This window comes from Culex quinquefasciatus, chromosome 3 (genome assembly GCF_015732765.1).
Source record: "Culex quinquefasciatus strain JHB chromosome 3, VPISU_Cqui_1.0_pri_paternal, whole genome shotgun sequence".
Classification (NCBI taxonomy): Eukaryota; Metazoa; Arthropoda; class Insecta; order Diptera; family Culicidae; genus Culex; species Culex quinquefasciatus.
The window spans coordinates 56,548,050-56,565,119 of NC_051863.1; the positions used below are offsets into that span (position 1 = coordinate 56,548,050).

At 40.5% G+C, this 17,070-nt stretch overlaps 2 protein-coding genes across 2 annotated transcripts; both read left to right on the forward strand.

Moving 5' to 3' along the window:
• Positions 1-477: 477 nt before the first annotated feature.
• Positions 478-1,946, forward strand: LOC119768957. The gene is made up of 3 exons (XM_038260801.1): positions 478-560; positions 670-866; positions 930-1,946. The coding sequence occupies exons 1-3, from the start codon at positions 478-480 to the stop codon at positions 1,907-1,909; spliced, it is 1,260 nt and encodes a 419-aa protein (XP_038116729.1). The 3' UTR covers positions 1,910-1,946.
• A 3,396-nt stretch (positions 1,947-5,342) lies between these two features.
• LOC6039723 (ankyrin repeat domain-containing protein 27) lies at positions 5,343-13,355 on the forward strand. Its single transcript, XM_001849224.2, has 3 exons — positions 5,343-5,728; positions 5,802-7,030; positions 11,473-13,355. Exons 2-3 carry the CDS (start codon positions 6,001-6,003, stop codon positions 13,152-13,154), a joined length of 2,712 nt encoding a protein of 903 aa, XP_001849276.2. The 5' UTR covers positions 5,343-5,728; positions 5,802-6,000; the 3' UTR covers positions 13,155-13,355.
• Positions 13,356-17,070: the final 3,715 nt, after the last annotated feature.

Sequence of the window (17,070 nt, forward strand, 5' to 3'; positions counted from 1 at the left end):
ACTCAGTTGTCAGGTTAAAACCTTTTGTTTTTGTCATAAATAATGTGTAGAAAACATTGGTTCATTGAAAAAAAAACGATTTTAGATATATTTTCATGTTAATGTTCTCTTAAGCTATGACCAACCAGCAACCTCTGGTATGTGAGTCCAAAAATACAAAAAATGAAACTATGGAAAAACAAACAATTAAATATTCTAAAAAATCAATAAAAAAATTATTTAAAACTGTAGCTTTAAATGATACTGAGAGTTAACTCTGGGCTCAATATGAATTTGGCTTTTTAAAAAACCCCTTAGGCAACGCAATTCTCACTGCATTTCACCAACTAACGGTGTGAAAGCATGTTTTGCCGCAGCAAACCACCACTTCCGGAAACAAACTAGAATAAACATCAACTCTCAGGTACGCTTTCACTACCGGGAAATCACGTAAGTGACCATCCCAAACGTTACCAGTGCCCAACCACCACCGAGACCATGCAGATCATGCTGCTGCTTCAGCGCCAAACGATCCTCCGGTTAACAACCGTGCTGCTGCTGACTGTTGGGGTGAGTAATATGTAGTCGTTTGTGCTTATCACCAGAAAAATGTGGCAAAAAGTAGCAATTTGGCGTACAAATCGTTGGTGCAGCAATTTTAACAATGATTCGTTTTTATAGCTGAGTTAGATATCGAATTAGCAAATTATTAAGTTTAAATAATTTCCCACACTTGCAGACCCTTCTGCAGAGCAGCGAAGCCCGAACCGTTGACGTCAGCCCGGAAAAAAGTGAAACCATTACGTTCATCCACGATGACGACAAAATCGACATCTACAGGTCACACGACAACGACGACGCGGGGAAGGGCCTCGAAACTGACGAAGGTAATCACGCCACACCAGGTTGATTTGACTGTTCAGCATTTTCACGGAGTCTTTTTTCCGCAGACAACGAGGTAATTTCGGTGCGGCTGCTCAACAGTTTTCAGCTGATGAAACCCTACGCTGGACTGCAGAAGGAGGGGGAGGAGGAAGAGCTGGAGGAAGGGCAGAATGTTTCGTACGAAAATATGCTGGAGTCCGAGGATGGCCCGGTCGAGCTGACCTCGAGAAATGACACTGCCGTGATGAGTTTGCTGGAAACGTCTACCGTTAGTACTTCGACGAGTTCAAGTTCTACGACGGGTTCAAGTTCATCGACTAGCAGGTCAACAACCGTTGAGATTTATACGGAACTACCTACGACTACAACGACCAAACCTGCGATCTTGTCAACGAGGCCTTCTTCAACGACGACATCGACCACGTTACGACCTACAACTTCTACCTCCACGGTCAACCCAGTAGTTGTAACTCCACAACCGATGGTATTCGGAACTCGGAAACGTACGGCAAGGAACCACGCCGATTACTACCAATATCCCAGCATTGATCTAGATCAGCTGGACTTTGATGACCTAGAATACTCCGACGTGGACGGAATGCGTCTTAAAGAGCTTCTGGCAACACGATTCATACCGGAAAGTTCCGAACAACACCACCGAGATCAACCCACCAATAAAGACTGTCCTTGCGCCACCGAACAGCCACAATCAGCTCCCGTCGACGCTGAAGACTACGACTACTACCAGGACTTGCCAACACCTCAACCTCATCCTCCAATGATGCCGCACCATGCCAACGCTCGATTCGCCCACCGAAAGCGACTCCAGCGGCAGCAACCCGAGCAAGCTTCTGAAGAATACCTGGCCCCGACGATGCCGATGGACGGCGCCACCAGCATGGAGCGGGCCGAGCGGATGCACGGTGCCCTCGAGCGGATCATGGGCATAGTGACGATCATGTCGCACGTTGATAACTTCATCCAGAAGAAAACCAAACAGTCGATAAGGCGGCTCGCGCGGCTGTACGAGAGCAGTGAAAAGTGAGCAGAAAATTGTTAATAAAAAAAATGTGATAAGAGATGACGGATGCGTGTGCGTGTGTGTGTGTTGAAATTTCTTCTGCGGCTGCTTATCAACGGGACGGATTATGTAAGTTCGCTGCCTTATCAAAACGACTGGCTTTGCTGGGCGAAATTTTTGGTTTCCTGAGGGCAGAGGTCGTACGAGCGGGAATTATCAAACTTAATTTCACTGGAAGAGCATGGAACAGCAACAAAAATGCAGCTACACCATCTGTGGTGTAATCATGTTGAGGTTTGGACTAGACGGCTTGGAGCGAAGATGTTTGCACATTATTTGCACAACGGAAGTTAATTTTAATATGCACTATGGTTAATTTAAATATTTTTAAAAATAATTTATGCTGGCCTTATTTTTGTCTGAAATTTAGTAAATCTTATTTTCAACAATTTATTTATAATTTGAGTCTATTTTTTTAGAATCTAAAATACATAGTAACAAAAATACGTCAAATTCCTTGCATTTTCGACTTGTTCCAATTGCCCCGACTTAGCTCAGTGCGTCGCGATCGTACTATCTTAAGGCACGTCGATTTTGTGCCAAATTTCGATGCCTCACCTTTTTCACCATCATATTTCCCCAAAATTCGATTTCAATCCTGAGATCTTCAACAAAAAGCGTTAAAACTTCGTACATTTTTGTCATTCTTTATATGAAAGAAGTTTCGATTTGATCGTGCTATCTTGACACACCCTGCAAATTGGTGTAAGTGCGAAAACTGGCCAAAGGGATTTTAATCAGACCACTTTTGTCACACGTACATGCCCGACTACTGTACACATTTTGAATCATCACTCGGGAGGCCGGCAACCAAATTAAACCAAAATTCAGGATAATGCACAGAATGGTCATATAAAAAGTTGAAAATTTGTATGGAGCAATTCCAGCTCAAAACAGGAATTTTTCTGGTACCCCCTCCGATTTCAATGAAAATTTGTAGACATGTTATATACGTCTTATACGTCATTTTTGATATCAACCCTTGACATTTTTGCCAATTTATAGGTATGTAATAGATTGTAACAAAAATGACTTTTTGGCGAGCATTCAGGGGTTTGTTTCAATGTTATATATATATTAGGGTGGCTTGAAGTTGTATGGGAAAATTTCAAAATGGACTGATTCAATCAGAACAGGCATTTTCCGGTCCCATTTCGGCCCCCAAACCACCCCCCAAAATTTGGGAGCGATTGGATTTGACCCGGCTTCCTCAAAGCGATTCAAATTTGTATGGAAATTTGTATAGGAAAACTCTTTTTTTACATTTTTATTTTTAAAATTTTCATTTTTCACTAAATTTAAAAATAACACCGTAGAAGTATAGTCTTGAATGCCCTCTTAAACTTTCCCCAAGAAAGTATGGTCCTATCTTGCTTCTGGTAAAAGATACAGAGTTTTTAAAAGAGGCATTTCAAAATAAATGCTGAAAATTATATTTCTTGCCAACACTGCCAGTACTTCGGTAGATATTTCGAAATCTTACCATTTTTAATTATTTTTTTTTTATTTGGCTCAAACTTTGTGGAGGCCTTTCCTATCACCAAAGCAGCCATTTTGTGTTATTGGTTCACCCATACAATTTTGGCAGCTGTTCATACAAAAATGGTACGTAAATATAAAAAAAATCTGTAACTTTTCAAGATTTTTTTATTGATTGGTTGACACCCTGCATGTCAATAATTTTAAATAAAAGCCACATTCATATACAACAACTTTTCCTAAGACACTATTTTGCTAGGTTGCTTCCTTATTACGTCAAAAAATAAGATTTCGAAATATCTACCGAAGTACTGGCAGTGTTGGCAAGAAATATAATTTTCAGCACTTATTTTGAAATGCCTCTTTTTTAAAACTCTATATCATTTTCCAGAAGCAAGATAGGACCATAATTTCTTCGGGAAAGTTTAAGAGGACATTCAGGACTATACTTCTACGGTGTTAGTTTTTAAATTGAGTGAAAAATTAAAATTATAAAAATCAAAATGTAAAAAGAGGGTTTTCCCATACAAATTTGAATCGCTTTGCGGAAAGCCGGGTCAAACCCAATCGTTCCCAAATTTTGGGGGGTTGTTTGGGGGCCCAAATGGGTCCGGAAAATACCTGTTCTTTAAAATCGATCATGTCGAGCCACCCTAGTATATGTACCAAAAGATGCGCAAGGATCTGGCCTACACACCAGTGATGTTGAAAATAAACGCTTTATTGGCCAAAGTACCTCAAAAATATAGAATCAAAAAAAAACTTTCTTTACGGGTTAAATCCTATTAAAAATTCAAACGCAAACCGCCAGCTCCTGTTACGTCCAATCAAGCTCATATTTGGGATTTAAGCTCAGCTCACCGGAACAAACCCCTGAATGCCCGCCAAAAAGTAATTTTTGTTACACTCTAGTATGTAACCTCTTAAAATATGAACTAGGTATAAGCTCGCGGGTTTTTTTTTAATCCATTTAAACTTCAAAGTTGGAGCGAAATGTCCTGTCGCAACCAATCAAACTAATTTTTGGGATTCGAGCTTAGTACACCTAGAGGATTATGACTTGAAATGTTTACAAAATTGACCCGTTTTGTTACATCTTTTTTACTTGATCTGGTTTGAACAAATCTGCTCAAAGGCAGAGTCTGATAAAAAAAAAAATTCATCAAAAAGCATTGAACATAAACACTTTAATAGGCAATATTTCCCAATTTTCAAAAGATTTTGAGCAAATTTTGTTTTACAAAAATGCAATTTCATTCGAAAAATTAGCCAAAAATCGCTGCACCTGACATTTTTCCAAATGTTGACCAAATTCCATGAAGCAAGTTCACTTATTTTTCATATGTACACAATTTGTACTACAAATTTAAGAATTCTTCTTTCCAATATATTATGAAATTGAATCTGTAAAATTGAACTTTTCCAATCTTTTAAACTCGTTTTGAGCAATAAAAAAATAAAAATAAAAACAAAAGTTAGACAGTACGTTTTTAGCATAAATGTAATTGACAAAACAAACCATTAGATAAGAGATCCAAAATTAAAATAAATAAAATTGGATAGTTCGTGTGCTGCTAGTCTTTTACTAACTCCATCTCTTGTTCGGTGTCCGAACCATGAGCTTGCTGATTCTCGTACCATACACCACACTGAATTGCAGTTTTACTGATATACCAACAACCGATTCACGTAGGGCAGAAGACAACTTCATTGCTGCGTTTCAACCAAATGCTTTTCTGTTCTGTTATAATAACCTAAGCAATTTCGCTTGTAATCTACAAAAAAAAACAATTTTAAGAGCTTCAAGACCTTTCTGTTTGAAAGATATGTCGAGTAGATAAGACTTCGACTGTCCAATAAGAAGTCCCAAAACAGATGTTGAACCAACCACCGTCAGTCATACCCTATTTCTTTATTCTGTCACGAGTCTGTCTACAGCTGATTGCCCTGACACTGGAAGTCATGCTTGGCAAAACAAAGCTTTCCCATATACTGTACTATTACTATACTATCACCTCATCGCGAGTCGCATTTGAGTTAATAAAAAAAATCGCTTTGCCTGTGCTGAACGAACGGGAAATCAATTTGAATCATCGTGTCGTCGGGTTGTGTTATCAGTGGCCAGTTACAGCAATACAATCAAGTTGACGAGCGTCGAGCGATTACAACAGTGGCTTCGCTGCTGCTGGTATGATGTGATGCAAAAGAACAAGTGTGTATGAAAGTGAATGTAGTTGTACAACTATAGCACGTACACAATACAGACACTGACTGCAGCAGTCTACAGCAGTAGTACGCGACCAGGTAAGTGGAGCCAATGGCAAGAATGCGTGGAGGATGACTTAGAAATGACTACACGCCATTGTATCAATTTCAGGTCACTCCGTAATGTAGTTCTGTGGTTTACGTCGAATTGAAGCCCTGGCAGAGTAACCTGTGCGTACGTACGACCGAAATGTGAGTTTTTGCTCCTGTTTAAGCGAGAGATAAGCTTCCAATTTGGCAAAGGCAGAGGAAAATTGGCAAGAGTTAATATAGTCGCGGGCAGTCGTCGTTTCGAAACACACACGCACGCAATGGACGCGCAGCAATACGATGAAGACCTTTCGCAAAACCTCTTCTTCCGGAAACTACAGCTGGATCATCAAATCTTCCTCGATACGGCCCCCATCGAGGGCTGGATAGTGTGCATTCCGCGCAGTGGTTCGATCAACGAAAAGTGTCTGACCGACCAGGAGTTCCTGCTGGCGCAGATTCTCGTGCCCAACGAGGAACTACCCGAAACTCACTTCACCAACTTGAGCTGCGCTGACGTGAGGCTCAATGGACGCCAGCTGCTGACCGGAGGACTCAAGGTCACGATCCTGTTTGAGGAACTGTTCTACACCAAGGACGGACTCAAGTACAAGATCTGGTGCATCGAAAGACCGCTGTGCGACACTAGGCCGTACGGGCTAGTCCTGGACGACGACTTCGGCAAACTAATCACCATCCGTAAGCTTCAGGACGCGGTCGAGTTCATTCGGACCGTCGCCAAACCTCGGTACGTGTTCTCCAAAATTGACGCCGCCGTGCAGACCTTCATAAAGCATCGCTCCTCCTTCCTCAACTGCAACCTCAAGCTCTACAAAGAAGACGTGAAAAAACTCTACATTAGCTGTCTGGAAATCATTCTGCAAAATCGCAAACTCAAAGACCGCTGCCAGCGGGATGCCCACCTCAAGCGCAACGTGAAAATCGCCGTCGAAACGTACATGATGGACAAACTGTACGACCACCTGCGCGAGGTCATCACCGTCTGCCACCAGGACCAGGTCGAGAGCTTCAACAAAACCATCCGCAACCTGTCCGACATTCACGTGTCCGAGCTGAGTCTACGGCGCAGCTACGCCGACGTAATCCCGGCCGTCAAGAAAGAGCTGCTCCGCGTTGACGACTGTCGGACCGCGGTTGATAAGATCAACTGTTTGAAGAGAGCGTTCGAGATAATTGCGCGCGAGCAAGCCGGACCTAGGGTGGTGACGACGGCCAAAGGTAGCGCGGATCAAAAGCTGGCCACGGCAGACGATGTGATCCCGCTGTTGATATTTGTCGTTATTAAAACAGGTAAGGCGGTGTGATTTGATGCGGGGAGTTGCGACAAAAGACATAATGTATCTAAATTTGCTAAATCCTGGCTGAGGTTTAAAGTTTATCATGTTTTTAAATTCAATCATCGCATTAAATAAAAATAAACTAAAGGGCAAAACTTTGCGCGCTTTCAATTTCATAAACTTTTATTGAACAGACTGAAATGATTACAAAACATACTTCTGATTGTAGAAACAGTTGGATGAGTCATAATGACTTCCTTCTTATCTCAATTATTTACTGAAGAGTGGTTTTTCAATCGAATTTTCTTTGTATCTTTTGATTCGGACGAAAATTTATCCATGCTTTCCTTATGTCAAAATAGATATTTTTGCATCACTAGTTTTTGCATACAAAACTCCATACAGAACGGTCATACAGAAAAGTATGTAAAAGCATGAAATTCTGTATCTTGAAAAAGTATTTTTGATCGATTTGGTGTCTTTGGCAAAGTTGTAGGTTATGATTAAGACTTTTCAGAGAAAAAAAACTTAGGCACTCGGAAAAATCCGATTTTTTAATCTAACTTTTAATGACTAAAGGTTGATTTTACAAAATTATTATTTCTCAATTATTGACAGTAAGTGAAATTATCAATTTTAAAACCTTTTCAACAGTTAAGCTAGGATTTAAAATTTATTCTATTGAAAAAAATCAGAAAATACCGCAAAAGGCAGTTTAAACACAGCTGAAAGGATCCTCTAGAATTCTGTAGGGAACATCCGTAAACCACGTGGACACCGTAGGGGGAGGGGGGGGGGGGGGTAGCCGATTGTCCACGCTCCATAAATAAATATATCAAAATCTGCAACAGTGGATTTGCTGCAGAAATTGTTACATTTTATAACAGTTTTTGCAGTAAGCTCATAGCTCATTTTTGCCCGCGTGTAAACATGTCAGCGATCTGCAGTTCTCACCAACACATATAAAGCTGGCGCGTCACCAAGCAACACTCCAGAGAGAAGAATATGTTGGTGCGAATCTATGACATTTCCCCGAAACCCACATTCCCGAAGAGACATTTCCCCGAATGCCACATCTCCGAAAAGACACTTTTCCGAAATGTCATTTACCCGAAAATCATTTCCCCGAACGATCCATTTCCCCGAACGGCTACATCCCCGGATGGCGACTTCCCCTAAAAACCATTTTCCCGAATGGCCACTTCCCCTAATTTTCCACATCCCTGAAAATCATTTCCCCGAATGACCATAATCCCGAACGGCCATTTCCCCGAACGCCACTTCCCCAAACCCGGTCAGGCGGGTATGGCCGTTGCCCAGAACCGCGCGCGGTTCTGGACAACGGCCATACCCGCCTGACCGGGTTCGGGGAAGTAGCGATCAATAAAGTATCATGTCCACAATAGAGCTTTATGACGTTTCGCGTACGCACACTAGTGCACCATTTGATTTTGCTGGCTGACAAAATTTAACCTCACTTAATTTTTGTGTACGTACACGCAATACGAAAGAACGTAGATTACTCTATTGAACGTTCAAAAAAATCCGAGCTTCACTTGAATTTTGAACATTCAAATTGATGTAAGTGCGACAACTGGCCAAAGGGATTTCAGGTCAGAACGTGTTTGACACACGTTCAGGCCCGACTACCGCAAAAATTTGTAATTGTTACTCGGGACCTTGGCAACCAAAATCAGCTGTCGAGCTTAAGTATAGCCCCTAAACTACTTTAAAGTGATTTAGTAATTTTAAATCTAAAATGGCGGTGATGAAATATTTAAAAAATGCTTTTTGTAATTCAATAATCAACTATTTAGATTTGATTAAAAGTGTTGGTCGCAGAACTCGAATTGGACGTAAAAAAATAAAAAATAATTGTTCAAAGCCTTACACCAGCCAAAATTGATAAAGACAAATTAGTTCAGTTAAACAAAATCTAGAACAAACTGAATCCTGCGCATCGAGTGGTCGCATGAAGCTATCGTTGCTGTTCTATCCTTAGCACGTAGATACCGTTTTGGAAAATTGTCCTTTGCTGAAAATGGCCGCTACAAAAAAAAATATTTTTTTATGGAACGTGGATGATCTCAATACCCCGCACTCTTGAAGTGTCCGCGTGGTTTATCAATGGCCTTCTACGGTTATTTGTTTTTTTTTAATCTTACAAAACACGTAGGAGAATTTAATATTAACGTCATACTTTAATAAAAAAAATCCCTAAATAACAATTTAGTTTACATCTAGGTCATCATTCGGAAAAAAATGATTTTTTGGTGAAGTAACCATTCGGGTATATGTAAATTCGGGAAAACGGCAGTTCGGTAAAATGATCATTCAGGTAAATGACATTCGGGGATATGGAATTTTCGGGAAAATGATTTTCGGGGATGTGGAATTTTCGGGAAAATGATTTTCGGGGATGTGGAATTTTCGGGAAAATGATTTTCGGGGAAGTGGCACTTTCGGGGAAATGATTTTCGGGGATGTGGAATTTTCGGGGAAATGATTTTCGGGGATATGGGATTCGGGGATAAGGGATAAAACCGTTGGTGCTCGGTCCCTCTCAATTCATCAAGCGTCCATGGCGCAGTGGTAGCGTGTCGGATCATAATCTAAGGAGTTGATGGTTCAATCCTCGTTCTGTTAGGATTTTTTTTTTTTGCAATACAATCAGCCGTCGGTAATGTCGATAATTGTCGGTAACGGGCAAAAATGTCATACCCCTATACCGCAAAAAATGCATGAGGACAGATTTCATGCAGATTCTGATATACTTTCATGCCGCCATGCATCACAATCATGCGTCCGTCGTTTGGATGTAACTGGATAGGAATTCCAGCAAGCTTAGTACAAGAGAGCACAGAGGCATCCGACTTAGAGATCAGGCGTCGTCCATAAAGTATGTCACGCTCTAGGGGGGAAGGGGGGTCTGAGCAAGTGTGACATTGCGTTTTATAAGTATAGGAAAAGCGTGACAAAGGGGGGATAAATTTTGGCTAATTTTAGCGTGACGTACTTTATGGATGAATCCTTATCATCGAACTAAATTCTTTGTGAGGCTAAATGGCCGATGTTCATAGTTCCAGAGAGAAAATTATTGGAAATTTGTTCAGCCTTCCAAAAATATTTGTTCAGTCTTTCAACAATATTTTTTCAGCCTATCAAAAATAGTTTTTGAAATGTGCTTTTTCAAGAATTAAATTGTAAATATAAAAAAAAATAAAAAAAATCGAAAATTTAGGCCTAAAGCTATAACCTGAAAACGGACCATTTTAATAAAAAAAAAGATTTTTCAAAAAATCATATCTCCTTTGCCCCACTACATACACATAGATTTTTTTCCGAATTTAGTCCAAATTCCAAATATTGTTGCCGCGGCACTAAACCGAATTGAGCGAGTTTAACTCTCGCGACGATTTTCTGTCGCGAAATATCTGTCAAGCATGTTTGGGCTGTTTCGAAACAGTGTGTTAGCTTTTTTGTTTTGATTGCTGGGTTTTGTTTGAGTCGTTGGAAAACATCGTGGGGTTCTACGTGGTTTTGCAAAGAAATGCGACAATAATGTTTAAATAATTAGTGATTAAAATCATTAAACTAGCATCAGAACTGTTTTGGTTGGGTCATGTAATGATCTTCAATTTGTTCCCAGCTTCAGAACGAGAGATAAAATGTCAAGAGTTTTGGTCACAATCTTGGGCTGGGTTGCTATCTGGCCTCAACAAAATTACCGAGTGACCGTCAATCTGGTCCGTTATTCCGATCACGAGTTAACCATGATAATCCGGTTGCTGATTTGGTGGGCCTCAGAATTTAAAAAAAAATGTTTTGACAAAGACACCCTTTTGAAAGCCGAATTTGTCGTCATTATCCTTTTCAGGCTAGACTTCATGGTATTATCCATCAAAACCACGCCCATTGAGCAATTTCTAGAAGAACTTTGAGGTCAATTCCTTGATCCAGTTCGGGCGCGGCGCTAGTCTCTTCGCAACTCCACTAGCGACATTTCAGTTTGGTGCCCCGGCGAAATTTTGTGTTGGTTTCGAATGTGACATTTGACATATACTCAGAAAAGAAACTACCCAAAATTGCTTCGCAAGATGAAAAACACTCGCGCTGTTATTTCGATTTTTTTTCCGAAACCACAATATTTTTCACCGATCCCAGACATGCTAAATATGATTTTAAACGCAGGACAATGCATTTCAAATTGTTTTCAGTTTTTTGGACTTAAATTTCCATTAAAAATTTGAAGCTTTTGTATGTAAATGTACCTATTTAAAAACTTTCATTATCATGAAAACTAAACTAGGCTGCCAATATCAGCCTTTGAGAGTACGTCAAATTGAAAGTGCCCTTTGCTTAGAAGGTCCAAAATAGGGGCATCTACTCCATTTAATCAACAAAGCTGCTTCCACAAAGTTAACTAAAACAATTATTTTCTCCCGCAATCAACAGGCCTGACTAACTGGATAATGAACCTAACTTTCCTCAAAGAGTTCCAACTGAACGAGGCAACGCAAGCGGCGCAGAAAGATAAATTTGGCCAGAGCAGTTACATGATAACGACCCTCGAAGCGGTCATCGTGTACATCAGCTGTTGCAGCATCGAACGATCCCAGCGGCTGGGCATAGATTTGATGCCCCGCGAGGACATACAAATGAAGCGGTTCTCCGAAATGACCTTCCGCAACGCGGATCAGTTTTTGAACTATCTGTTCACGCTGATGAAGAACAACGAGGAGGACGAGATATTGGAGATTTTCCAAGATTTCAACAACAACGGCCAGACGGTCATTTCGCAGTATAAAAAATGCCACCCGTTGTGCGTTTGCAGCAAGTGTGAATCGTTGCCGTATCAGCCCCACATTGACGATCGTAACCAGAACGGGTTGGCCGCGATTCACCTGGCTGCGACGCTCGGAAGTCCGAAGCTGCTCACGCTCATTTTGAACTTGAAACCGAACGTCGATGCAGTGGACGCCAAGAACTGGACGGCGTTGCATTATGCCGCCGCGAATGGCCATCAGAATCTGCTGCTGCTGTTGTTGCATGCCGGCATCAATATCAATAGCACTAGCAACGATCAGCACACATCACTTCATCTAGCTTGTCTAAATGGCCACAGTGGATGTGTGAAGGCGTTGTTGTACTTTTCCGAACATATGAAGATCCACGTGGACATCGATGCCCAAACGCAACTTGGTCAAACGTCGCTTCATTACGCGGCCAAGTGGGGCTTCTCCGACATTGTGGAAACCCTGCTGGAGCACTCGGCGACCGTCAACGTGGCCAACCGAGTTGGAGCAACACCGTTGAAGTACGCTCACAGCACTAAAATCGGCAAAATGCTCAAGGAAGCATACGTCGAACAGCAGAAGCGTCGCAAATCACCCAAATCTAGTCCAGTCAAGAGCGGTGACTTTGTGATGCTCTCAGACGAGGACCTGCTGGACGACGAAACATTCATCGAGTATCGCAACATCGAAGAAATGAAACGCATAGACAAAGCGGTCACGGCGATCGCAGCCCATGACACCAAGCTGGCATGCTTCTACCTCGGACTGGAGGTCTTCCCACCGATCGAAACGTCCTCCCCGAAGGATTACTCCACCACGGAGAAAGCATGCCACCCTCTTTGTACCTGTCAGCGATGTCTGAACGATTCGGCAGATTTCTACACTCTGCTAAGAAAACCCTTCGCCTCCTCCAAGTCTTCCCCCGCCACGAAGCTCAACCTGAATGCAACCAACGGTGAAGGCCTGACGGCGCTGCACGTAGCCGCGATCCACGGAAACCTGGACATGGTCAACATCCTGATGGACCACAACGTCAGCGTGTCCGCCCGTACCAAGTCCGGCGCGACGGCCCTTCACTATGCGTGTCGCGAACGCCGGCTGAACGTCATCAAGCTGCTGCTGAACCGGTGCCACAGTGCGGACATCATCGACCTCAAGGATTGTCGCGGCGATACTCCGCTGCACTACGCGGTGGAGCAGAACCAGCTTCGCATCGTGGAGATTTTGCTGAGTGCCAAAGCCGACAAGAGTCTGCGCAATCTGGCTGGAAGGCGACCGATCGATATCGCGCGCGACCGGCTGTTCTTCAATGTTGTGAACGTACTCGAGCGGAAGTGGTAAATGGAGGCGGAATATTTTAACAGAAACCCCAGTGGCAGAATCTACTTGTTCTCTTGTGTATATTCTATTTATTAAAAAAACATATCGCTAGAAATTGTCCCCTACGGACGGCTAAACTGTAGATTGATTTGAATAGTACTATTGATTTTCAATGTTATAAAGTTTAATAAAGCTTATAGAACAAAAGATCCCTCAAACTAGACCAGAGAAAAGGCATCATTTTGAAAGAAACTCCACAAGACATTTTCCCATATTTTTATTTTGCTTTGTTTCGTCTTTTGACGTCAGAAAAAATCGCCGCACAAGATAGTTTATCCGTTGTAGATGTACTTCATCATTAGCACTCGGATGTACTGTAATCATTAATATTGACAAGAAAGGACTTGAGGCGTAATCTTACCACAAGTTCTTCCAGGATGCTTTCTTCGGACTGGCTGCGCTTGTGTTCGATTAGATTAGATTAGATTAGATGTAGATGTACTTCATCATTAGCTCACCGAGAGCTTGGAATTGATCTATCTTGTTCCGTCAGGCACGAAAACGCGTAAGCATCTCTCCAGCAAGAACAAAAAACTCGGGAAACGTGAAACGATTATCACCGGTAATATTAGCCGTCAGTTCGCAGTCTTCGAAAGGTTGCCGGACGCTGGCGCTAGGGGAACTATACCCTTTCTCAGCCTTTTTCTATTATCGGCCTATCAGCACTTTGATCATGAATTACAGCTTTCATGAAGTGTTTTTGACTGTTCCAAAGTAATAAATAGCTCAAATAAAAGTGAGCAAGCAATTCTAAATTGTTAATACATCTGAAAATGTTGATTTAATAGCGGAAAACAGCAAAAGTGATGATAATTGGTCGAACGGCTTAGAGTGATTAAAATGGGTCTATTTCCCCTATTTTCTTTTTGTCCTGCTCCTCGAGGTACTTTTTCCGCGTGGCACAGCCACAGAAATTCGCCGAGTGGTTTCCACCACGTTTTGGACAACGGCGGCATTTTTCGAGTAGAATCGCCATGTCACAAAGAAGTCGTCCAGTGCTTTTATCTGCCGTAGGTCCTGGATATTGACAGACCCACGATCGAAGTACGGAAGTTACAAAGTGTACGTACCTGTCACTGTTTTCGATCTCGAAGCACCTTTATTTTTCGAGGCCTAACGTTGACGCCTACCAGGTGTCACTCCAGGTCGGAAATCGGATGGTCTGGATATCCTTGAACGACGATCATAACTGGGACCTTCTCTGCAAGATCAAATTTGCACTGATTTTTGCTGATTTACAGACAATATTCGATGCCCTCGAGCAACTCGTCAACATCGTCTGCCAAAGTATCCAAAACAGAAATTGGAGGTGGCAGAGTTGCCACCAGGATGCCCAGAAAAAATGAACCCCTGCTCCATTAGCGGAAAACGGTTTTTAGGTGTGCAAATTTTGAGCGACATTGGTTGCGATTAAACCATTGATACCCGAGCCTAAAGTTGGTGAAAAAAACTGTTCTTCATACAAAAATGACTTTTTCAAATCGCTAACAACTTTTCAGGATCGAGTTTTACAGCTTTCGTTAGAGTTTTTTTTATTAGGTCCTATAAAGTTTAAGTTTAAGTTTAGTATAAACATATGAAAGACAATAGTTTATTGGTACTTTTCGAAAACAAACTCTGTATGTTCTACAAAGTTGTAGAGCCTTAAATTTTGAATGGAAATCTCATTTTTAGGAATATTTTAATTGAATTAGCGCACCCTGCAGACCAAACCTTAAGAAAATTGGGTTTTCCATATATATTTTTTTATTTTTCCCATACAAACTTCTCCTTTGAGTATCTCATATTTGACCCAAAGTCCTAAAATAGCTCAAGGAACAATATTCAGCTTGTAGAGCGAGGTTTTGAGAAAAGTTCCACATTCTGGGCACCCTAGTGGCCACTCAAGTCCGGAAATCGGGAAAGTCGGGGAAAAGTAGGGAAATCGCCAAAATACTCAAAAAAACGGGAAAAATCGAGAATTTGCAATTTTTTGTCAAAAAATCGGGAAAAGTCGGGAATCCTAAGCATACTTGTATGGAAATTATAAATTATAATATTTTATACAATTTTCAAATCAAATTCCTTTAATTCATTCTACTTTTCCTTTTTTAGTGACCTTTCTAGGTTGTTGATAAAATAAACAACAACATTCTACTTTAGTGACTTTCTTTACCATTTCAAAAAATAACTATTAAGTTAATGATGGGAAAATGATTCTTTTTTCTTACGCTAGTTTTGGAAATTTTGATATTTGGGACATAACCCATACTGACCTATCAGGCCTCAAAGGGTTAAATTTTAGGTTCCTTTCACTATTTCAATCTTTTTGAGAATGAAAAGGTTATTTAAGACATTAAAAATCCTTAAAAATATTCTGTGCATTTGACTCAGATTTTCATTACAATACATCAACAATATTTTTTTTTTAATTAATTTTAGTTTATCAAACAATATTTAACCCTCTAACGCCCAGAGCTGTTTGCTTATCGTAAAAATAGTAAATTGCTTAATTTTGGTACAATAATGCAGGAAATACTTTACTTTGACCCACAAACATCGAATTGGGGCAAAAAAATAGAATTTGAAGTGGTGTACCAGAGCACCATCAGGAAGATAAGCAACTTTTTTTTTAAACCACAAAATCTCGTTTTCTTCAAATCTATTGGTTCATTTGTTTGAAAACGCTTCGAAATGTGTTAAAAACTACTTATACTTTGCTATAAGATCATATTTCTGAAGTATTAACTACAAATTCTAAAATCTCTGCATTTTCAGGTTTCTTTGATTGGCTCATTCAAAACCCACAAACAACCCTTTTCATGAAAAATGAGGAAAATAATAAAACAATCGGTCTAATAACAATGTTTTGTCTTGTTTATGAATAGTCAAAACGCTTATAAACTTTTGTTTTGATAAAAATAAGCTTTTTCTGTAATTTAGAAAAAAGTGCTCCTGAATATTTAGTTGCTCATATGCCTAGGTGGTGCTCTGGTGCACCAAATGAAAAAGGTTGTAAAAAAAAAACTTAAAACCGGTCCAAACTCACAATGTTATTCACAGGTGTTCTTGTCCATGGTTCAAAGGATAGCAAAACATTTTTTGTTTCATAAAATTTTGTGTTTGGTAATTTTTACGGGCTTTCGAAAACAGGTCTTATTTATTCCCCTAAAATTGGCCCATTTTTGTTTACATTTCACACTGTAACTTTTCTTGTGTTTCACCAAATTTGATGAATTTTGGGGAGATGTTAGTATACATTCTACATGAACACCTGCAACTTAAAGCATCATGAAAAGTTGTGTCAGTTCCGAGATATTTGAGTTCAAAGTTTTGGTGCTATGGAGTAACCATGGGCGGGAGAGGGTTAACTAAAAACAGTAACAAAATTGAAAAATATAATATAAGATTTTAACAACTATGGTCAGCGTAATGTTATGATTCTGTTAATTTAGTCACATTGATTGATTATTAGAAAAGAGATTCCAACTTGAGGTTGGCAATGGTTTTTTTTGGTAAATATTCAAATAATATAATGTTATTTCAAATATATTTTCCCATATTTTTGCCTTGAGCTTTTTTGTAAGTATTAGTGAATTCATTGTGTTCGGCCAAGGGGCCGACTCAGAATTCCCTACGTTGTGTTATTGTTGTTGTTGTTGTCCAGGCACGTAGAATATTTCGTATAATTGAATAAAACAATCGATTTGCTGAGACTGCTAAGCCAACCGTCTCGGACGGTGGTCAGCGCGCGAAGAGGCAGAGTACTTTTATTGAGCAGTTACAATAGAGCTTAAAACTACATTGTCTTGCGGGATGTCAACACATATGGGACGTACATAAATGACGTCTTGCACAAACACATTGATTTAAAATAAAATGAAAAATCAAATTTTAA